At 36.3% G+C, this 24,599-nt stretch overlaps 1 protein-coding gene across 1 annotated transcript in view; it reads right to left on the minus strand.

Moving 5' to 3' along the window:
* ETFDH (electron transfer flavoprotein dehydrogenase) overlaps window positions 1–24,599 on the minus strand; it is a 31,432-nt gene that overhangs the window by 425 nt on the left and 6,408 nt on the right. The window contains exons 2-12 of the mRNA XM_039256862.1: window positions 20,329–20,469; window positions 19,692–19,921; window positions 18,089–18,170; window positions 17,348–17,466; window positions 14,226–14,303; window positions 11,605–11,751; window positions 9,933–10,073; window positions 8,555–8,698; window positions 3,795–3,963; window positions 1,165–1,347; window positions 547–768 (exon numbers count right to left, since the gene is read on the minus strand). Of these exons, the coding sequence (XP_039112793.1) occupies window positions 547–768; window positions 1,165–1,347; window positions 3,795–3,963; window positions 8,555–8,698; window positions 9,933–10,073; window positions 11,605–11,751; window positions 14,226–14,303; window positions 17,348–17,466; window positions 18,089–18,170; window positions 19,692–19,921; window positions 20,329–20,469 (1,656 nt within the window). The remainder of the gene's footprint in view (window positions 1–546; window positions 769–1,164; window positions 1,348–3,794; window positions 3,964–8,554; window positions 8,699–9,932; window positions 10,074–11,604; window positions 11,752–14,225; window positions 14,304–17,347; window positions 17,467–18,088; window positions 18,171–19,691; window positions 19,922–20,328; window positions 20,470–24,599) is intronic.

A 24,599-nucleotide genomic window follows, 5' to 3' on the forward strand; every position in this document is an offset into this window, starting at 1 on the left:
CAGAAACCTTAAAGGTGTACTGAATGTTTACCTATAGAGAATATTATGTGTGCTATTGCTGTTAGTATAAATTATAGATAAAAGTAGAAGGTACAACAGTAGTTGGCTGAGTCTTCTTAACAAGGGAACAACATTTAGCAGTTTTTGAGCTCCAGTTTTAAGTGTGCTACAACTGAAAAGACAATTAGATCCAGTCCTTCCCCCTCAAAGGGTTTACAAACCAGTGTGATGACAAAATTGATTTAAAAATAAAGTTAAAACACAGTCGAGGCCTCTGCCCTCAAAGAGTTTACAATCCAGTTCTTTGTCCAGAATGTACTGATCTTCTTATATCTACATACTCTTCTACAATATCACTTGAGACCCAGTTCCTATTATAATTCTAGTAGAAAGTTCATGCTTAAGGATACAGTATTCATTGATAAATTATGTCTAGGACTATTTCTTGGAGCTGAATGTGGCTATACCCTAGTGTTTTAGTGTTTGTGTGTGTATGTGTGTATACATATACATACTTTAGGAATGGATGGAAATCACATTACTGACCTGCAGGGCAAAATCGCTGTTCTGGTCCATCATATATTGACAGATTTCTATTTACAGGAATACTGTCATCCTTTAAGGTTAAATGTGCTGGTTGGTCATGCTCATGATTAGTACCACTCAGGGCCACAGATGACAAAAGGTCAAAACTGATCTGTCCATCAGGTTTTGGATACTCAATAGGTGTGCAGTCCTTGGCTGGCTTGAGCTGATCAGAGTCAGAACCTTAAGCCATTTTGAGGAAGATGTTTAATAAAAAACACTAAGGTAAAAGTACTTTCTCAAACATTTTTATGAAAACTTGAAAATATTCTACCAAAGAAATGACTTTAGCCCTCTTACGGTAACAACACACAGTTAAAGATACTGAGTTCATTATTTCTCTACTAAGACAAGTTCAAAACATTAAAAAAATTTACTTTCTCTACTACTTAATGGATACTAAACATGAGGATTTAAAAAAAAATTTTTTTTTAAAGGTAAAATCTACCCCCAACATGGGGCTAGAACTCTGACCCCAAGATCAAGAGTCACATGCTTTACTGAACGAGCCAGCCAGGAGCTCCCCATTCATGAGCAGTAAATGATTATAATATTCATACTCAAATATGTTGGAATTACCTTTATGTCTTAGAGTCCATGGCTCCATTCCTCTAAATATCCAGTAAAAGATTCCAGTGTAAATCATCCCACCATATACACCCAGTATTCCGTGGCAGGATGGTCTTATATTTCTAACAGAATATAGCTCTTTCCACACCCATGATTTCTTCAAATTGTCCTCATACTCAGTTACATGGAGTCCTTTCATTAAAAAAATGAAATGTTAAGTGTCAAATCACCTCAAGGAGTATAAAGTACTTATCATCAAGGTATTTCGCTACTGAAATATCTGATGGGAGAATCTTAAGTAAATTTAAACAGGTGGTCATGTGATACCATATCAGAAGAATATTTCACGTATAAATGTTGGCATCTTCCAAAAAAGATAACCATTTGATACATGTTGTTAACAGGCAGTAAGACATTTCATTTCTTAAGCTAGTAGCACAGAAAATCTATTTCAAAACTGAAATGAACCTGAAACATTAAAGAGTTCATGCTATCTATAAAAGTGAAAAATTTATTAGCTGATTAAATGAAACACTTCTAAGTTGAATCGTTTCCCCCCAAAAAAGATTATTTTGAAGTCCTAACCCCCAGTGTGTCAGGATGAGTCAGAATAAGGTCACTGCAGACATAATTAGTTGAGGTCAGATTGGAATAGAGTGGGTCCTTCCTGAGACGAAGAGAAGTGAAACCAGGGGCAGAGCCTGGAGTTATTCTGCCATAAGCCAAGGAATGTCTGGGGCTATCAGAAAGCTGGGAGGGGCAAGAAGACTAGAGACAGCCGAGAGTGAGGTCCTATCAATGCCTAGAGAACTCAATAAATTCCTGTTTTAAGCAGCCCAGTTTGTGGTACTTTGTTGTGGCAGCCCTAGGAAATTATAACCATACCTAAAACTTGCTGCATGCATTTAACTGGTTCTTCTTAACTTTCACAAACTCCATAGTGACTATGCACTTTCCAGTCACTGTTTCCTGTTCTGGCTCTGTTCGCTCTCCCGTCTTTGGTGATCTACTTGCTTCAGTACTGTCTCTGTGCTGGTGCTATGTATACATGAGAAGGTGAAAGTGTGGCTGGTGGTCCCAACAAGGAAAGAGAAAATCAGAAAAAAATTCCACTGCTCAATAATTAAACTCCTTACCTATTCTGTTCTCCCTGAAGTAGCCTCTTGCCTTTTCTATGTTCTACCCATCTCCTTCCTCTCCTACATCCTAGGCCTCCCTTTCTACAAAGATACCCGAAGGCATAATCAGGTTTCATACTTTTACCTGGAGGAACATTTATTACTTGGAGTTCTAAGGAGTAAGGTTTATTTATCAAATTATCTATTTATTGAGTTGCTACTATGTGCCAGGTATTTGGGATTTATAGTGAACCAACTCCCTGCTCTGCTGGAACATTCTCTCCAAGAGGCAGGAGATAAAGCTGATAAATAAGTACCTCCCCATAAGAGGGAGAATACTATATATAAAAAAAAAAACCTGTGTGTGGGATGGCGGCAGTTTTGGGAGTGCTCTATGTGTGTTGCAAATTAACTGGTCTGGTGAATGTAAGGCCACCATGAATGCGAGCATGGTGACATTTGAGCAAAGGTAAAGGGAGTGAGGGAGTCGGCAATGAGTAAAGACCATGAGATGGGAACATGCTTGGTGTGTTTCAGGAACAGTAAAGAAGCCAGTGTGGCTGGAATGGAGAGTAAAAGAGATGAAATCAGATGAGTACGAAAACTTAGGCTTTTATCTCGAGAAAAATTGAGAAGTACTACAGGGCCTTCATAGATTAAGATTTACAGACGTTTTCCCTGTTAGCTCTTCTCTGCACCACGGCACAGGGCAAAGCCTGCAAAGGAAAAGGTGCTGCTGGGTTGTGCAGCATACAAAGCTCTTCTGTTTTCAGCCTGCAGATACCTCACTCAGTCTGTGTGAGGTATCTTAGCGTGTATATTACATACAGGAAACATAATGCAGTACTGTCAAACTTGAAATCATTTCTTCTTTTAAATTAAAAAAAATTTTTTTAAGTTTCTTTAACCAATCTCTACACTCACAACCCCGAGATCAAGAAAGAATATGCTTTACCAACTGAGCCAGCCAGGCACCCCAAACTCTAAATAATTTCTAAGTAGGTGAAACATCAGTACTACTATACTTTTGATGTGAATAAAACAGAACATTGCTAGAAAAATCTAATTACTGAGATTAGTTTTCTTTGCACAGCACACATCTGAATGCTTTGTGCAAAGGGACAGATACAATACGTATCTTTTAAATGTCAGTTGAAATGTGCATAAAAAAGAACTCAAGATTTTTAATTGTATTTATTTTTATTCTTTATCTGTATACTAACTACGTATGTCTAAAACGATTCTTTTTTTTTTAATGTTTTATTTATTTCTGAGAGAGAGAGAGAGAGAGACAGCATGAGCAGGGGAAGGTCAGAGAGGGAGATATAGAATCCGAAGACAGACTCCAGGCTCTGAGCTAGCTGTCAGCACAGAGCCTGATGCGGGGCTTGAACCCACAAACCGTGAGATCATGACCTGGGCTGAAGTTGGATGCTCAACCCAGGTGCCCCAAAAGATTCTTTTTTAATATCCCAATGAAGACCCTGACAATTTTCTTTGCTTTAAATAGGAATTTCTTACCTATTGTCTTTGATTGGAGATTTTCACTAGTTAGTTGATTAAAAATAGATTCTGCTGCCAAAATTCCACTTTTCATTGCTGTGTGGGAACCTTTGATCTTGGGAACATTCATGAAACCAGGGCTACAACCAATTAGTAAACCACCAGGAAAGGTGAGCTTTGGTATGGACTGAAGGAAAGAAACATTCAAAGTGCATTTTTAGTCCAAATTAAACAAGCAAAACAATATTACAAAGTACAGTCTCTTAAAGTCTTCTAAAGCTGTAGGGAAAAATTTGAAGGAAAAAATCACAAGGGCAGTTCCCCCCGTCCTGCCCCCAGCCCCCCTCCCTTTTAAGAATGAGGATTAGACTATTTCTATTTTTCTAAGACTTCTTCCTCTTCCTCCCCCTAACTTACATGAGACAGATTAATGACCAGCAATTAACATATTTAAATGTTTTTATTTTTACATATCCATGTCTAAAAACACTCTCTAAACTGAAACAACTATTATCTAAATTGTAATCTGCTTTCACAAACAATTCTTGGTAACAAATGATTTACAAAGGATGTTAACTCTATATCCTCATTTTATTTTACTTTGATATCTAGAGAGGGAAACTTAAATTCTAATCATGGTATCATAACAATTAGCTACTATTTTATTTTTTTTTAAATTCAAGTTAGATAACATACAGGGTAGTCTTTTTTTTTAATAGTTTATTGTCAAGTTGATTTCCATATAACACCAGTGCTCATCCCCACAAGTGCCCTCCTCCATGCCCATCACCCCCCTTCCCCTCCCCCCATCTCACCTGCCCTCAGTTTGTTCTCAGCATTCAAGAGTCTCTCATGGTTTGCCTCCCTCCTTCTCCCCAACTATTTTTTCCCTTTCTCCTCCCACATGGTCCTCCATAAGTTCCTCCTAATCCTCCTACACGTGTAAACATGGTAGCTGTCCTTCTCTGCCTGACTTATTTCGCTCAGCATAACACCCTCAAGGTCCATCCATGTTGCTACACATGGCCAGATTTCATTCTTTCTCATTGCCATGTAGTATTCCATCGTATAGATAAACCACATCTTCTTGATCCATTAGTCCGTTGATGGACACTTAGGCTCTTTCCATGTTTTGGCTATTGTTGAGAGTGCTGCTATGAACACTGGGGTACATGTGCCCCTATGCATCAGTACTCCTGTATCCCTTGGGTAAATTCCTAGCAGTGCTATTGCTGGGTCATAGAGGAGTTCTATTGTTAATTTTTTGAGGAACCTCCACACTGTTTTCCAGAGGGGCTGCACCAGTTTACATTCCCACCAACAGTGTAGGAGGATGTCAGTTTCTCCACATCCTCACCAGCATCTAGAGTCCTCTGATTTGCTCATTTTAATTAGCTACTACTTTAAAGATATATTTTAATTAAGAATAAGTTGAATTTCCAAGATACATTTTATTTATTTATTTATTTTGAGAGAGTGAGAGCATAAGTTGGGGAGAGGGGCAGAGAGACAGGGACAGAGAATCTCAAGCAGGATCTGCAGTGTCAGCCCAGAGCCCAACGTGGGGCTCAATCTCACAAATCGTGAGATCATGACCTGAGCTGATATCAAGTCAGACACTTAACCAACTGAGCCACCTAAGCGCCCCCAAAATAAATTTAAGACAGTTGTTTGGGCCTCAGTATATACTTCTTATGAAAAGCAATGTAATAAAAGGTAGTGCTATTTTTTGAATTAGCCAGTAAGAGGTCATATATACACTACAATGTAGTAGCTAAGTTAGATTGTTTGCACAGGAAAATGTTATTCTAATTATAGGTCGAAAACGATAGAAGAGAGGACCAGGGCAGAGTTGTTCTTTCCTCCTTCTGGCTTTTACTTCCTTAAGGGCTTCCTAAAGTAAACCATAAGTCTTTGTTGAGAAAGTGGTGGGTGGCAAGCGTTTGGCTGATGGTGCTGAAGGAGCCACAGAGGGAGGAGGATGAACACGGAAACCAGTGTCATCAGCTGCAAGATCCGTGGCCACAGTTTCTATCAATTACAGAATTCTAACTACAAGGGAGAGGTGGTGAGAAGCGAAGCTGGAGGGCAGAGGGAATGCTGGTATAAAACCGATCAGGGTTCAGGTCCTTGTTCAGTACATGTAGGGAATGCATTTATGATTATGGTTCCCAGATCAAACTCAGTATCAGAACCACCTAGATAAAAGAGCATGAAATCAAGATCATAAAGTAGACAAGAAAAAAATAAAAAGAAAAACAAATAAACAAAAAGCAAAGTAGATAAGAGTGGGAAAGGGTTTTCCAGAATATTACTAGCTGAAAAGAGATAATAGTTAGGAATTGAATAATGACAACACTTAAACAGGACTGTGGCCTTGCCAACACTCAGTTTGATTCAAGAACCAGCAGACTGTGAAGTTTAATTAAAGGGCATAGATTTTTAGTTCTAGTTGTTCCAAACTGGTATTAAACCCTAAGAATAAAAATCTTATGGCTCAAGCAAACTGGACTTTTATTTTTATTTTTTTAATTTTAAAAAATGTTTATTTTTGAGAGAAGAAGAGCACAAGTAGGGGAGGAACAGAGAGAGAGAGAGAGAGAGAGAGAATGAATGAATCCAAAGCAGGCTCCAGGCTCTGAACTGTCAGCACAGAGACTGACCTGGGACCTGAACCCACAAACTGTGAGATCATGACCTGAGCTGAAGTCAGAAGCTTAACTGACAGAGGCACCCAGGTGCCCCAAGCAAAATGATTTTCAAATCCTGTGAGGATCCTAACCATATGTATGGGCGGTGCTGTTGGCAGCTGTGCATCTTGCTAAGGAACTATGAACTGAGGAAAGATTTCACTGGAAAAGGATGTATTCTGGGACATGAAACCACAAAGTTGGAAATCCTTCAGAAAAGGTAAGTTTTGGTACAGACTAAAAAAAGAGAAATAAAAAGTCACGTACACAGAAACTACCTCATTTATAAAGACAACAAACTGGTAATTGCCAGAGGGGAGGCAAGTGAGGGGAGGGCAAAATATGCAAAGTGGATTAAGGGGTACAAACTTTGTTATAAAATAAGTAGGATTTTAAAAATAAAAAAACGAGGAAAAAGTCATATTTGTTAGCTCAAATAAATCAAGCTGAATTTTCCAAATCGTTGCTTCTTAAGGAATCTTTAAGTCAGAAAATGTAAGTAAAATGTGTGTGCATGTGCATGTGCACGGTCAACTCTTCCTGCCAATCTAAAAAAACCTTCTGAGAGGTTGAAATACACAAGGCAGATGTTTTTAAATAAAAATCTGTATGTCCTATTAAATACTGGAAACTTCATACTATAAAAATGAGTAGAGTTAAACTGACAGGTATTATGGACAATATGCAAAAGAGCCGAATGGGCTTGAATAGAATTATGTAATTTAATAGATCTTTGTTGCAAATGAATTACTACTCTAGAAACAAAACCAAATTATTCATGAGAGTAATTTCACAGCAACAGCATTTAGGGACACTGTTATTTTAAGATTCTAGTGATTACATTTATAATTTAGCTATGATTTTATTGGACTTTATATATTATTTTTACAGTAATAAAGTACTTTAGAACTTCACTTTAAAGGTTGTTACTCACCTACCACCATTTTCTATTATCTGTTACTTTTACAACAGAAAAAAAAAAAGATGTTCGGTCTCTAAGATAGTTCTAGATTCCTAGAATATTAGAGACAGAAGGGATCATCTTTATTTTACAGATGGTCCCATAAAGCCAGAGAAGATATGTAACTTGCTTCAAAACATTTTGGTATAGACTTTAGAGCAAATTTTTAAGATCATCTTACATGTTTGATATTTTTATAACAGTACTAACAGCTTTTATCATTGATTATTTCATTGTTTATATATACTTAATACATTAACTGCACTTGGTAAGATTTATTTTGAACATATACTAATATAGAACAATTCAGGGTAAAAGCTTGCCAGAGGCCCCCTAAAAGGCATGAGTATTACTAGGTAGTTGGGATTAGTTAATTACCTTTGTGGAAAACTAAACCTGTCTTTGTTTCCCGGCAGCTAAGGAGTAAAGGAAAATATCTTGGATCACATAGTTTTAATTTTCTGGTTAAAAACCAACCAACAAACAAGAAGCCTATAAATTTATCTCAAGAAATCAATATAGTCTTTATTTAAAAAATTTATTTAGTTTTTAATTTACATCCAAGTTAGTTAGCATATAGTGCAACAATGATTTCAGGAGTAGATTCCTTACTGCCCCTTACCTATTTAGCCTGTCCCCCTCCCACAACCCCTCCAGCAAGCCTCTGTTTGTTCTCCATATTTACGAGTCTCTTAATGTTTTGTTCCTCTTCTTTATTTTATTTTTGATTCCCTTCCCTTATGTTCATCTGTTTTGTATCTTAAAGTCCTCATATGAGTGAAGTCATATGATATTTGTCTTTCTCTAATTTTGCTTAGCATAATACCCTCTCGTTTCATCCACATAGCTGCAAATGGCAAGATTTCATTCTTTTTGATTGCGAGTAATACTCCATTGTATATAATCTTCTTTATTCATTCATCCAAAGTATGGGAAGAAGTCAATATATTCTTAAAACTAAATTCATGGTATAATTTATTTAAACTATGGTATGACAGTTTTATAAACACTCCATGTGCTGCTTAAAGTTTCTTCCTATAATTTTCTATTCTTTATCTAAATTTGATACATTATATGTTCAATGTTTACTTTATAATACAGAAATAAATAAAAATTAGAAGACTTACCTGAAAGCCACCCTCATTCAGAGCTCTGGCTCCATATGCAATCCTTTTTCCACCTTCCAATGTCGGCTGAATGCTGGGATGGTGTTTCCATCTCTGGAACTCTCTAAATGGGCTCAGATATGGATTCTGGTAGTCTAGACCAACCTTGAAATTTTTATATTTAAATCTGATAAATTTATATAGTTAGACATTTTTATTTTAAATTACATCAAACTAAAATGTGAGCAATATTTATGAGAAAGCATGTACATTAAATTTCTTGTACTCAATAGTACTTGGAGAAATATAGGTAGTAACCCAAACTTAAATAACTGAATAAAAGCTGTTTGGAAAAGAAAGGGCAAACAAAAGGATACCATGTGTTCATATTTGGCCACACTTTTAAAATGTAGAACTTATTAATAAAACCTTGTGCTCTGTAAATACAAGTCCAAATTAGAAAAGTATTTGTAGGTAAGTGGCTAACATTATGTTTCTACGAAAGGAGCTTTAATTATTTTTTATTTATCAATACCCACTCTGGGAATAAACTAATAAGCTATACATGGTACTACTAAGGCACAAATGAAGAAACAGAATGTAATCTTACTTAAGAGGACAAGAAATATTAGAGCTTATATTTTACAAGGCATTATCAAAATGCTGAAATTCATAACCAAACACCTTTTTTTGCTCTAAAAATTAAGCCACTGGAATAACTATACAAAAATGATACATAAACGCTTGGCTGGCTGTCAAAAAACAGCAGTAATGCAAAAATTTAATGTATCACATTCAAGTCTAATTATGACATTAGAAAGTTGCCACCAACTGCAAGGCACAGAAACTCTTATTTTTTCCACTCCTTGCAATGTTCAAGATGTAATTTACTACAAAGATATAAGTAGCCAAAAAGGGAGAAAATGCTTACATTTAAAAGTTATAGACTCAAACCCAGTGCTGCATTCATTTTTAGTGACAGAATGCCATAGTGGAAACTGGGCTTTGAAGTCACACAGACTCAGGTGTGAATCCTGCCTCTTGTTATTTAATGGCTGTATTTGAGAAAGTTGTTTAACTTGTTTGGACTTCAATGTCCCGTCAGTAAAAAAAAAAGACACACTTACTTCTTAGGATTATTATGAAACTTAGAATTCTCAGGGAAGCATCTAGCGTCGTGTTGGGCATTTAGTAGCTAGTATAAGCTTTGTGTGTTTAAAAAGCTATAGACTAATGCCTATAATAGCCACAAGCACTTTACAGACTGACAAAATTAGAAAGTGACCTTTAAATGAAAAGCATTTTTTTTAAATAAAAAGCATTTTACATGCTCCAGAGTTCCACTGGATGATCCAATGACTTTAGCAGTAGAATTTTCCATAATGGGCATGTAACTTACCACAAAACCAAGAGCTATCAGGGGTTCACCTTCGTTTAAATGGTAGAGGAAAGAGCCTCCGTAAGTATGTCTGTCCAGGGGCCAACCAACAGTGTGATCTACTCTCCCAGGTTTCCACTTCTTTTCATCAATAATCCATAACTTAAAAAAAAAAAGTCCTAGAGTATTAAATATTTTCTATCACCACCATATATATAACTTGCCAAGTTTTATGTCTTATAGTTATGTGAGTTTCAAGCAAAAAACTATAATAAGAGAAACACAAAAAAAGTACTTTACATATCAAAGAAAATTATATCAAATTGTAGCATCATAAGCCAGGCTAAAGAAACAGGTCAGAAAACTTACAAAGTCTATAGGAAACACCACTGAAGAGCTGAGGAAAACTTCTGGGGTGCTGGTAATGATCTATATCTTGATCTGGGTGGTGGTTACAGGGGTTACAAAAATTGAGCTGTACACTTAAGATCTGTCGCTTTATAGTGTATATGTTATTCTTCAATAATATAGTTTATGCTTTCCTGCACTCCCTCCTCCCCAAATGAAACAAATGGCTCATCTGTTTTCAGAATGGTAAGTTTCACATTTTAAACAATTTCCATCTGAAATATTATCTAAAAATCAGATAATATCATGTGATTAAGACTTTACTCACAATAAATCTAGTTATATACAGAATTTGAAACTTTCTGAGCTTTACCCTAAAAAAAAATTAAACAAAGGGTTATAATGAATTTTTTACATTCTAATAAGCCTAAGGCTTGGGAGACAGAGATTGGATAAATTGAGAAAATATACAATATTTAACCTAATTAAATTTTAGGCTTCAAAACAATATACTGTGGCTGAGTATATATTTCATAAACTAAATTATCTTCACAGTGCAATTCTGAAGAAACAATTCTTGTAAGACGCGGTCACCCTACAAACAGCATATGGGTATCAGGTCAAATCTTATTAGGTCAGATGGCATTACAATGAAAAAAAAATGAATATTACAAATATTTTTGGGTCAGTCGATTGAGTTTCTGACTCTTGACTCTGGCTCATGTCATAATCTCACAGTATGTGAGTCCGAGCCCCAGTGTTGGGCTCTGCACTGACAGTGTGGAGCCTGCCTGGGATTCTTTCTTTCTCCCTCTGACCCTCCCCCATTCATGCATGCATGTTCTTGCTCTTGCTCTCACTCTCTCTCAAAATAAATAAGTAAACTTAAAAAATATTTTCAAGTTCAAGACTTTGATTTCAAGCAACATTTTTTTTAAAGTTTGTTTATTTTGAGAGAGTACAAGCAGGGAAGGGGCAGACAAAGAGAATCCCAAGCAGGCTCCACATTGTCAGTGTGGACCCCAATGCAGGGCTCGATTCCATGAACCTTGAGATATGACCTGAGCTGATATCGTCGGATGAACCACCCAGGCACCCTTCAAGCAACATTTAATGAAACAATTACAAAATGTAGATACAATTTAGATAATAATGGAATTTGATCAGCAGTACTTTCTAGCCCTTTAAAAAATATCTGAAATATTTTTAGTCAGAATAAACATCTCAAGTCAATGAAAAATATAACAACCATAAAATTATATCAATGTTATAAGCTACACGACAATACAAATGAGCTTAAATTCCATATTTCAAAATTAAAATTATAAAAAGCAAATCAGGATACCTCCTTGAGTCCAATTCCATAGGTTTGGGGATCACAATTGGCCCTCAAATCAAACTTTTTATATAGTTGCTTGGCTAGATGTCCATGGCAACCCTCTGCAAAAACTGTAACTTTGGCGTGTAGTTCTAGGCCTCGCTCAAAAGTTGTCTAAAAAATAAAAACATGTTAAACTGCAACATTTGACAATTTAAAAAATATTCATATTCTGGTCTGACAAACTGTTTTATAACTGCTTTTACATGAGTGATTTGCCTAGGGCAATATACACGAAAGAAGGCATTCATTTTTTTATTTCTGAGAGAGAGCAAGAGAGAAGCAGCGTGAGAGAGGGGAGGTACAGAATCTGAAACAGGCTCAAGGCTCTGAGCTAGCTGTGAGCACAGAGCCCGACACAGGGCCTGAACCCACTAACCTGAGATCATGACCTGAGCCGAAGTCAGACGCTTAACTGACTGAGCCACCCATGTGTCCCGAAGGCATTCATTTTTTAAAAATACTTTTTTATTTATTTTGATGGAGAGAGAGCAAGCAGAAGGAGGGGCATAGAGAGGGAGAGAAAGAATCCCAAGTAGGCTCCGTGTTGTCACTGCAGAGCCTGATGTGGGTCTCTATCCCACAAACTGAAATAATGACCTAAGCCGAAATCAAGAGTTTTGATTAACTTAACTGACCGAGCCACTCAGGCATCCTCCTACAGCATTCAGTTTTTTTTTTTTAATGTTTTATTTATTTCTAGGAGAGAGAGAGAGAGAGACAGCGTGAGCAGGGGAGGGTCAGAGAGAGAGAGTCACAGACTCTGAAACAGGCTCCAGGCTCTGAGCTGGCAGTAAGCACAGAGCCCGACGAGAGGCTCGAACCCAAAAACCGCGAGATCATGACCTGAGCAAAAGTCAGACGCTTAACCGACTAAGCCACCCGGGCGCCCCTACAGCATTCAGTTTTAATGCTTGAATAGATTCCCCTAACTTTTCAAACAATTCTCAATAGTGGGACAGTTACGCTGTTCCACTATTATAAAGCATTTATTACATGAATATACTTGGTCCTAAATATTTTCAGTCTGAATGGTAAAAATTAGCTCATTATTAATTTACCGATAAATTAATTTCTTTGGTTACCAGACAGTCTGAACATCTTTCACATGCTTACTGGTAACTCTTTTTCTTGTACAATGCTTACTAGTGTCATATATATGCATCCATGTATATTATACTTGCATATACATCCTATAAGTCCTCTATCTTTTTATTTTGTTCTTGTCTGCTTCCTTTTATTACCCTTCATCCATAAGCCATGTTAAGAATCTAGTATGTACAGTTTTACCCAAATATATAAACATACATACACACTGAGATACATACACACAAATTTTTTTGATTCCTGATTTGTTCTACAAAAAATAGGATCATGTCATATAAACTGTTCTTTATCTTTTCTCAATACTACTTCACGAAAATCTTTTCAAGTCACTCTATAGTTCAAATTTTTCTTTTCAAAGGCTGTATAGTAGTGGTCCATGTGGAAACACCAGAGCTTGTTCACCTATTCTGCTAATGCATAATAACTATTCACTCTGTTTCCAGCTTATCTGTGACCAAAAACAATGTTATAAAACATACACCCTTGTATATATATATATTCTTACAATACTGGTGCTGTGAGTGTGGAGCCCACTTCCGATCCTATGTTTCTCTCTCTGCCCCTCCCCTGCACTCTCAAAAATAAACATAAAAAAAAAAAAAAAAAGCTTCTTGGTCCCTACTGTAGGACACACTGAATCCCAGACCTCACATAATTCTGACAAATCCAGTCAAACCTTTAGAAGAACAATGAAGTAGGTAAGACTCCAGAGCTTTGTCATTTGCTTATCTCTAAGCAGGAAGCAGTGAGAAACAGAAAAATCCGTGGGGAGACTCTACACTAGATTCCCGATTCTGTTCGAGAATGGCAGAAGGAAGGATAAATTCTAAGTTAACAAATATGTATTGAGGACCTGACATTACCTGGCACTATGGTAGGCATTGGAGTACCTCATGAAGCTTATGATCTAGCTGAGAAATTAAGACAATAAACACATAAATATGAATTGACAAATTAATTTACTGAGATGTTAATTTGTGTTTTATCCTGTTGTTATAAGAAAGCAAGGTGTTTTTCTCCTTGTCCTTTCCAGAGAATCTTATGGAGCCATATCCTTAGAGCTTTTCTTTGCAAATTCAAAAATAAGAGTTGTGAAAACCTGAAAACCATCCAGATTATATCTGAATGAAAGGAAAGCAATCAGTTTTATATTTACCAAAAGATACTAAAATCATGTCAAAAACTATCAGCATTACTAAGAGTAATGAATTCTTGTCCACAGAAATGAAAATTATGGAAGGGGCGATGCAGTTGACTGATGACCTACACATGAGTAGGTAATCATGTTTTCTGAATTCTCAGTCATTTTTAGTTCAAAAATGCTTCTGTATTTTTAACAAGAGAAAAATTCCACATTAATAATCATATTCTAACACACACTATTAATGTACACTTTGTAGCAAAACTAAATTATTGCATTTAAGTTGATTCTCTTTTTTAATTTGTCAGTTTGCTAACCACCTAACTGTTCAAATGTTTACCTTTGGTGCACCATCCTTTTGTATCCCTACATCATTAGTGGCGATTCCTTTTACACTACTATCTTCATGAAAAAGGACCTAAAATGAAAACATATTTTGTTATCACCTTAGGATTCATAACCACCTTGAAAAGAAACAATAAACAGTCTTAGAGTTTTAAGAAAGGGAACATGTTCTCTAGATTACAGAAATCCAGGCTTTAAGACATTCAGGCAAAAAAAGAGAGACATATTTTAAAGAAAGTCCCTTCTTTTTTTAAAAAAATTTTTAATGTTTTTCATTTATTTCTGAGAGAGAGAGAGACAGCGTGAGCAGGGGAGAGTCAGAGAGAGAGGGAGACACAGAATCTGAAGCAGGCTCGAGGTTCCGAGCTAGCTGTCAGCACAGAGCCTGACACGGGGCTCGAACCCACAAACCAGGAGATCATGACCTGAGCCGAAGTCGGACGCCTAACTGACTGAGCCACCCAGGCACTCCAAAGATACTCCCTTCTACCATATAAAAGAACACAGCTCTAACAGTTGGAAATGAAAGAAATGCCACAACTTTTATGAAGAAGAAAAGTGGAAAGCTACTACAGAGGTCACTAAAGAAACCAGGAAAAATAAACATAAAGCTCTCTGAAGACATATCAAAAACGTGTATACAGAACCTAAAATCAGGGCCTATAACAAATGAAGACCATCAGTGTGGGTGGGAAGACAACAGTGTCAGGAAAGCCTCTGTTCCAAAGGAGCTAAGACCAAAAAACAAAAAACAAAAAACAAAGAAAATGAAACTACAAAACAAAACAGAAAGAGGCTCAAGACAGCCCAAAGATGATTAAAGTTTATTTTTGGAGCAAGAAGGATTGGGGAAAACTAGTCAAAAGTGTAATTCTGAGGATGAGAAACAGTAATCAATACTCTGTACCCCTTACTTGGCTTCTGATTCCCCTATGGAGGAAAACCTCTTCAGACAGGAAGCACAAAACAGACACTAGAATCACACAGAAAGTACAGGTGTGGAAAGATGAAACAGGGATTAGCAGCAATGGCTATGAAAAGAAAAACATAATAAATGTTTTATTTCATACTCTGAAAATGAATCAACTGTAGAATATGGCTTTGAACTAGATCTGAAGTCTGGCTCAGAGTACAAAAAAACCCAACAAACAGATCATTAATCTATTGATGATGATCTTTAAGGGGCTGAGGAAAAGAAGAAAAGTATAAGAGACTATGTGTGTGTGTGTGTGTGTGTGTGAGTGTGTGTGTGTGTGTGTGTGTGTGTGTCCACAAAAAGTAAAAATCATAGATTCTACAAAGTGTGACTTTCACATTGATTCCAGTCAAGAACATTTTAATCAGGGAAATGCAAAACCCTACATTTGGGTCCCAAGCCCCAAATGCATATATGTGAGCTGGGAAAACAAAAATTAGTATGGCACCAAGTACAATACAGGGACCTATGTGTTTTATTTGACTTACATATTGTAAGGGTAAAAACAAATTTAAAAAATTTTTGAGGGGCACCTGGGAGCTCAATCAGTTAAGTGTCTGATTTCAGCTCAGGTCATGATCTCACAGCTTAGCTCATGAGTTCAAGCTCCACATCGTGCTTTCTGCTGTAAACATAGAGCCAGTTATGGATCCGCTGTCCCCTTCTCTTTCTGCTCCACCCCAGTTTGTTCTCTCTCTCTAAATAAATAAACTTAAATTTTTTTTTCAATTTTCTCTGAGGCCAAAAACAAAAGAACTCCTCCTCCTGTCGATTCTTCCAATTCTTTCCTTTAGAAAACTTAGCTGTAAACCTAAGTCTCTCTGAGATACAGGGACCTAGTTTTTAAGTCTTATTTAAGACTCCTGCCAGATCTGCATCTCAGAAATGTGTTTCCCAGGGGCCTTGGAGACATATTCGAAATGTGAACACCATGGAGAATGGTGTTCTATCTATTTCCCTGTCTCTGTGGGAGTCTGGGCTAGGTGCTTGGGTCCAAGTTGTAAATTCCTGCTTGTCAAAAAGATGTAAGACATTTTATTTTTCCTCTGGATAAAGACAATTAAATGTATGTAATGGACTGTATCTGTGTGGCTATATGAGAGAGTGAGATTTCTTTCTGTTTTGGCAATCTCCCTAGCAAACTGCCTGTGACATGCACTGCAGTCTTGGTGTAATGCTCATTAAATAATAAAACTTTTTTGTAACTTATACAGGTGATTTTTCTGGGTTTGTAGGGGATTTTATTTTATTTTATCTATCTATCTATCTTTATTTTGAGAGAGAGACAGAGAATGAGAGTGTGTGAGTAGGAGAGGAGCAGAGAGGGGGAGAGGGAGAGGGAGAATCCCAGGCAGGCTCAGCACTGCCAGCGCAGCGCCTGACATGGGGCTCAAATTCACGAACTGTGAGATCATGACTGGAGCAGAAACCAAGAGTCAGTGGCTTAACCAAATGAGCTACACAGGCGCCCCAGTAAGAGATTTTATTTTTACTCATTTCCCTATAACACTTAGAACCAACAGTATGATATATTTGGCAAAAGAGTTATTTTGATAAATAGAAGAACAGTTTCTAGAATGAAGGCAATAGCTCTGCTCTTGAAGCAGTTTTTTCATTTGGGGTGTCACCTTATAAAGGGGATAAAAAGGGAATCTCAGGGCACTGAGGAATACCAAAGGAACTCAAACTATGTAACATTATGGTTGAAAGAATTGAGACTATTTAACCTAGAAAAGAAAAAACACCAGAGTGAAAGCGGGGAAGAAGAGAGCAGAGTGTAATTATAATTGGAAAACTGTCCTTGGAAGAGAGCACAGATCTGTTCTACAGTGTAAAACAGAAGATATGTTTCTGTTCAATATAGGAGAGTAATATCAATGATCCAAACATCAGATAGAGATTATGTCATCACTGATGGTATTCAATTGTAAATTAGATAATCACTTGATATAGATACAAGGTAAGGAATTAAAGTACTCTTTGGATTAGATCTTTTCAAGATTCCTTCTAATTTTACAATTCTGAAATGCCATGGCTCTTCTAAAATATTGACTTCTTTACCTTTGTACTTATCCTTGTTTTATATTCAAAAGAAAAAGAGATGACTTCTTATATTAAAAACAAAACAAAAGTATACAAACCTCAGCAGCAGCATAACCAGGGTATACTTCAACACCAAGGGCTTCTGCTTGTTCTCCCATCCAGCTTACTAAATGTCCCAAGCGGACAATGTAATTGCCATGATTATTCATCGGAAGACCTACAAATATATGCTTATCAGTCTGACATTTTATCAATAAAATATCTAAATACATAAATACTTAATTCAAAAATTCTGATCAATGGAAGGGCTCCTGGGTGGCTCAGTCAGTTGAGTGGCTGACTTCGGCTCAAGTCATGATCTCGCGGTCTGTGAGTTCAATCCCCATATTGGGCTTGTTGCTGTCAACACAGAGCCTGCTTTGGGTCCTCTGTCCCCCTCTCTCTTTGCCCCTTTCCCACATGTGCCCTCTCTTTCAAAAAATAAATAAAACATTTAAAAATTCTAATCAATGTATGATTTCTATGTAAATATATATATTATCTTATGGTCATAATTTATTTTCTATAATTTTGGCATAAAATTCTTATCATTAAAAACAACATTATAACACTAAATTAAAATTCTGAGTTGGCTTACAAGGCTATCTCAATTCTTCTAGACTGAAAGGCAAAGAACCAGGTCCTATTCCTGTTTTACTATAAGCTAGCTATGTAACTTCGGGTAAGTCCTTCAAATCTCTGGGCCTCAGTTTTCTCATCTGCAAGAGGAAGGGATTTTGTCAGATGTAGTTTCTTCCACGTATGGAATTCTGACTTTACAAATACTTATCATACCTTACCTGGAAGAATTGGCACAGGAATTCTATATTTCTCTGTTAAAATTCCAAATCTGTCTTCTGTTACGGGAGTGTTAAGTGGAGCCTAAAAACAAAAGGAAAGAGAAGGAAGTTTTTGGTTCATATTTGTAATGGGAAATAGAAATAATAAAAAGACTGTGTCAAAAGGGAAAGTGAACTACTTTCCTCACTTTTTTTCATCATTTCCTTTAGAAAACTTGAAACTATAAATCCTCTTTGTCTCTTTGAGATGTATGGGAATCTTTTTAGAACCCAAAGAAGCCAGTTTTATATCCCAGAAATGTCTTTCTTGGGGGGCTTGGAGACATCTTGGACATGGCTTCCTGTCTCCCTCTCTCTGTGGGAGGTTAGCCTAGGTGCTTGCTCCAAGTTGTAACTTCCTGCTTGATGAAAACAGAAGAGAGTTTTATTTTTCCTTTGGATACAATGAACATGTATGTAATGGATTGTATCTGCTCAGTAGGGCTTAGAAAAACCTTTTTCTATTATAATTGATACTATATCAATAACTATACAATGATATCTATTTTTGATAGAATATTGAAAAAAGTTAATTAGGTATAACTAAAGTATATCTCGTTTAAAGGAGCTTGGTCTTTTATTTTAAAGTCTTTTTTTAAGACGTTTATTTATTTTTGAGCAATCAGGAGAGTGTGCGAGAGCAGGGGAGGGGCAGACGGAAAGGGAGACAGAAGATCCAAAGTGGGCTTTGTGCCAATGGCAGACAGAGATGGGGCTCGAACTCACAAACCTAAGCTGAAGTCAAATACTTAACCAACTGAGTCAACCCAGTGCTCTGAGCTTGGTGTTTTAGAAAGAAAAGCATAGATGAAATTTTTGGAATTCAATTTACTCCATATAGAAATAATACAGAAATAATATAATTTTTGACCTTTACAAAGTATATTCACAGGTAGTGACCATCCTAATGTGGGCAGATATAACATAACCCATCTTACAGAAAGAAAAACTAAGACATGAAAGATTTTAACCAAGATCATACAAATTATGAAAAACAGTAAAACTAACATTCAATTCTCTGCATATAATACCAGTGCCTTTTCTACTTAGGTTATGAGAGGCCATATTAATTTATTTCTTTAGACCATTTGGTTACATTATCCTCTTTGGCTTTAGACATTAAAATGTCCCAGGAAATTTACAGAAAGCTTTATTAGAACAATGATATAAACACCTATGGAACAAGCCAGGAGTACCCTCAAAATCTGATAGGACTCAATTATTTAAATTCTTTTTAAATTAAAAAATACCTATCTATAATAGTCCTCTAAGAGACAGAATTATGTGAAGAGGGTTTTCCATATTCTAGTAATTTGGAAATAGAGATAGAATAAAGATTATGCTTTGTATAAAAACCAATTTTTCTTTTTTTTAATGTTTATTTATTTTTAAGAGAGAGAGAGAGGCAGACACAGAATAGGAAGCAGGTTCCAGGCTCTGAGCTGTTAGCACTGAGCCCGACACGGGGCTCAAACTCACAAACCATGAGATCAAGACCTGAGCCGAAGTCAGACACTTAGCTGACTGAGCCACCCGGGTGCCCCAAAAAACCAATTTCTCATACTCCCTTCTCCTTCCAGTCTGGGAATAATTCTTCAAAAGCACGTGGATCCAGGCAAGCCCCTGAGAGAGTATGAGCTCCTATTTGAGCAGCTTTCTCTACAAGACACACACGAATGTCCTTTTCGTGTTTAGTAGCCAACTGCTTTAGACGGACGGCTGCAGAGAGCCCTGCGGGGCCTGCACCGACGATAACGACATCTGCTTCCTCTGCAAACCTCTCCATGTTCATTCCTGGAAGGAAAAAATGTTTAAAAAATACATGAAAACTCTGCAATGAATATGATCTGATAAAAATCATGTACTGGGTTACAAATACTATGCAATAGAGCATTATTTATAGAAATTGCCCCTCTGCTTTGCATGAGAATTATACTAAGTATATTACTGGTATATACTAAGTATATTAACTGGATGTTCTCTTAGGTTCTCTTCCAGTGTAGATTCTTATTTTAGCTTCTAGAAGCCAACTGTTGGCTTTGGGATTTACTAATCTGCTTATCTCAATGTCAATATGTAATAGAGTTGGTAAAGCTATTAAATATTATTAGATGAATTTATACTATCATGAAAATATTTCGTTCCACAAAATGATGCAAAGTATCTAGAAAAGCCTCATTTCTACAGAAATTATTACTTACCTTCCCATCGCTTGTCCTTATCCCGGGGATAAATAGTATAGTGGGTAGTAATTCGAGGTACAACAGAAGTTGAAGACCATCTTGTACCACACAGAGGTAGATAATTTTTCTTGATTTTTAAGGCATGAAAACACTGATATGCTGCATGAAAATCATGAAGATTATTATTTTTTCAATTAGCTTTCATCAGGAGTAGACTGATAAAACATTTTTTAAGAGAAAAAAATCTAAGATTGGTAATCAGATCTGGTTTCTGTTTAATTTTCTATTAATTAGCCCGAAAACCTTAAACAAATCACTTAACCTCTCTAGATACCAGTTTCCTCAGCCAAAAAAGGAATGGGTCACTAGATGATCTCTAAAGTAACTTCTTGATATTAAACTGTATGATTCCACATAATGTCCTATATTTGGAAACCTGTGTTTACACTCTGACCATATCAACACTGCAGACATTCAGTTAACAGTTAGCTCTATGCTGTTGATCTGTTAGTTGTGTATGTACTGGAAAGACTATACTATATCCTAGATGAACAATTAAAAAAAATTTTAACTTTTGTTTATTTTTGAGAGACTGAGAGACATAGAGCACAAGAGGGGATGGGGGGGGGGGGCGGGCACAGAATCCAAAGCAGGTTTCAGGCTCTGAGCTATCAGCACAGAGCCAGACGCGGAGCTTGAATACATGCACTGCGAGATCATGACTTAAGCTGAAGTCGGTGCTTAACTGACACACCAAGGTGCCACAGATGAACAATTTAGTTAGCTTCTTCTCATTAAAGCAATGTTTTCAAACTATAATATTTTAAAGGTATCTAATAAACTAATTTATTCAATTTAGTTCATATCAAGCTTAACCTATAAATAGGGTGACCATATAATTTATCAACTGTATACTGAGAGTAACAAGGGGCAGTATTAATGATTATGCTGGGACAATGTAGGTCAACTAGGTTTTATGGTCAGTCTTTTAGAAAATTAACTCTCCCATATGGCAATATCTTTGAAGAGTCTTAAAATTTACATATTCTTTAAGTTAGAAAATAGAAATAAACAGAAGCATGCAAAGATTTATCTGCAATAATGTTCATTAAACCTCTGTTGTCCTAAAATCTTCAACTCTACCTCTGCCCTCCTTTATCTGAAGCAACTAACACACCAAACATCATAGAAAGATAGAAGCAATCAGGTGGGAATGTTCCTATTTCCTTGGCAACAACTTCTAATGTAATCTATATTTGTGTCTACTTTTTGTTCATTCTCTTAGGTTATAACAGATGTCATTTCCCTTCACTTAGATTAATTCTTCCACCTGGATGACAAGGCTTATCCCTCCCATCTTTGTAGGGACATCCCTCCATCTGAGGCCTTCCCTTTGACCTGTATCTTCAATTTCAGTTTCTCTTCTCTAGTACTCTTCTCCTTGATAATCTTTTCCATTATTAAAAAAAAAAATGACAGAGAATCCTCCCACGGGAATAGCCCTGACAAGTATAGAAACTTGTATTTGGAGCTACAATAATTAAAAGTCTGTTATAGAAGAGAGAGAATAATCAAAGGAAAAGAATAAAGAGTTCAGGATTTGATGGTTGATAATGATGCCATTTCTAATCAGGAGTAGAGATGATTACTCATTAAATGGTCAAAGATGGGGAGAAAGACATTCGGGAAAAAGTATACCTTTTTCTTCCTATCAAAAGGAATTCCATTTGGTCTGTGATTTTTAACAGAGAGTCAAAGTATAAAAGATTATGGTGATACATCCACGGATTATTTGTTTCTCTGCTTCTGAGTATAGGCTGCATTTAGTGACTAGCTTCCAACGAGTATGAAAGGGAAAAATAATTAATTTTACAGTGGAGAAATACAGCAGACTCCTTAACCAAATGATCAAGTTTAACATTACTGGCAATAAAATATGTTGGTAAAACATACTCCCTGATACGGTAAGAAGGGCTCTTCACCTATGTGGCATACTTCCCCAAAATCTATAACCTCACAGTAATTATGAGAAGTCATCAGACAAATTCAGATTGAGAAACAGTCTACAAAATGCCTGGCCAGTACTTATCGAAAGTACCAAGGTCATGAAAGACAAGAAAAGACAGAGGAATTATCACACTGAAGTAGACTAAGACGACATGACACCTAAAAGCAATGTGTCCTGGACTGGATCCTGAAACAGAATGAGAAAATCAAAATAGTCAGTAGTTTAGTTAATAGCATTGCATCAATAGCAATTTCTTAGTTTTGATGATTATACTATGGTTATGTAAGGAGTTAAGCTGGGCAAAGGGTATATGTGAACTTTTATCTTTGCAATGCTTCTGTAAGTATAAAATTACTTCAAAATAAAAAGTTAAAAAATTATGGTGATACAAAAGTCAGCTCAAAAAGCTTCAAGGACCCAAATGTGAGAGTTAATACTATGATTTTTTTTTTTAAATCATGGGTATAAATCTTTGTGACCCTGGATTAGGCAAAGGTTTCTTTGCCATGACACCAAAAACACAAGAAACAAAAGAAAGAATAAACTATACTTCAACAAAATAAAAACCTTTTCTCTTCAAGGGATGCCATTACAAAAGCGAAAAGATAACCCATGGAATGGGAGAAAATATTTGCAAATCATATATCTCATAAGAGATTTGTATCAAGTATATATAATAAATTCACTTCTAATAAAAGACAACCAGATTTAAAAAGAGACAAAAACCAGATTAAAAATGAGACAAAGGATCTGAACAGACATTTCTCCAAAGCAGATATAGAAGTGGCCACTAAGCACATAAAAATTGCTCAACATCATTAATCATCAGGGAAATACAAATCAAAACCACAATGAGATAACATGTTATATCCATGAGGAGGGCTACAAGCAGTAAGAGGGATAATAACAAGTGTTGATGAGGATGTGGAAACACTGGGACCCTCAAACACAGCTGGCAGATATGTGAAATGGTGCAGCCACTTTGGAAAAGTCTACCAGTTCCTCAAAACACTGAACATGGAATTTCTATATAACTCTCTCCTAGGTATATACCTAAGACAAATGAAAATACACAAGAATGTGTACATGAATCTTCATAGATGCACAAATTTATAACAGCCAAATTATAGAAAAAACCAAATGTCTGTTTGTGAATGGATAAAATGCGATATATTCATACAATGGAACATTATTCAGCAACAATAAGAATTAGAGTAGTGATATAGGTTACATGGTACACCTTGAAAACATATTGCTCCATGAAAGAAGCCAGTGGGGAAAGATCACGTATTATAGAATTCCATGTAGATGAAATATCCAAACTAGACTAATTTATAGACAGAAGAGATTAGTTGTTGCCTAGCGCCGGAGAGGTTGAGGAGTGACTGCTCATGGTGTGAGGTTTCTTTTTAAGGTGATGGAAATGTTCTGAAATAGACTGTGAGGATGGTTGCACAAATGTGTGTTTATATTAAAAACCCTTGAGCCATGTATTTTAGATGGTGTGATTGTATGGTATGTGATGTATCTCAATAAAACTATTATTTAAAAAATAATATTTATAGCCGCACAAAAAAGATTAAAATTTTTTTCTAACAGAGTGTGGAGCAAAAGGATCTCTCATCCATTGCTGGGGGAATGCAAAGTGGTACACCCACTTTAGGAGATAGTTAGGCATTGCTTACAAAGCTAAACATGCTTTTTAACAAATGATCCAGCAATTGTACCCATTGGTATTTACCCAAATGAGATGAAAATTAATGTCCACACAAAAACCTGCAGTCAAACAAGATGAGTAAGCACTAGAGACGTGATGTTCAACACTATACCTATAGTCAACAATAACATACATTTAAACATTTGTCAAGAAGGCCTATCTCATGTTAAGAGTTCATATCAGAATAAAATAAAAGAAAGAAAATGTCCAGGATTAAAAAAAAAGTCCTTCACATGAATGTGTATAGCAGCTTTATTCATAACTGCCAAAACCTGGAAGATGTCCTTCAATAGGTGAATTGATAAGCAGATACACTAGGGTGCATCCAAATAGAATATTATTTAGTGCTAAGAAATGAACTATTAGACGTAAAAAGACATGAAGGAAACTTAAATACATACTGAATGAAAGCAATCTGAAAATGCCAGTCTATATACTGCATGATTTCAACTATGTGACATTCTATAGGTAAAACTATAGAGACATTAAAAAGATCAGTGGTTGCCATGGGTTCAGCAAGAGGGAAGCAGGGGGTGAATATGTGGAACATAGGGGATTCTGGGG

This window comes from Hyaena hyaena, unplaced genomic scaffold (genome assembly GCF_003009895.1).
Source record: "Hyaena hyaena isolate Hyena2069 unplaced genomic scaffold, ASM300989v1 scaffold_592, whole genome shotgun sequence".
Lineage (NCBI taxonomy): Eukaryota > Metazoa > Chordata > Mammalia > Carnivora > Hyaenidae > Hyaena > Hyaena hyaena.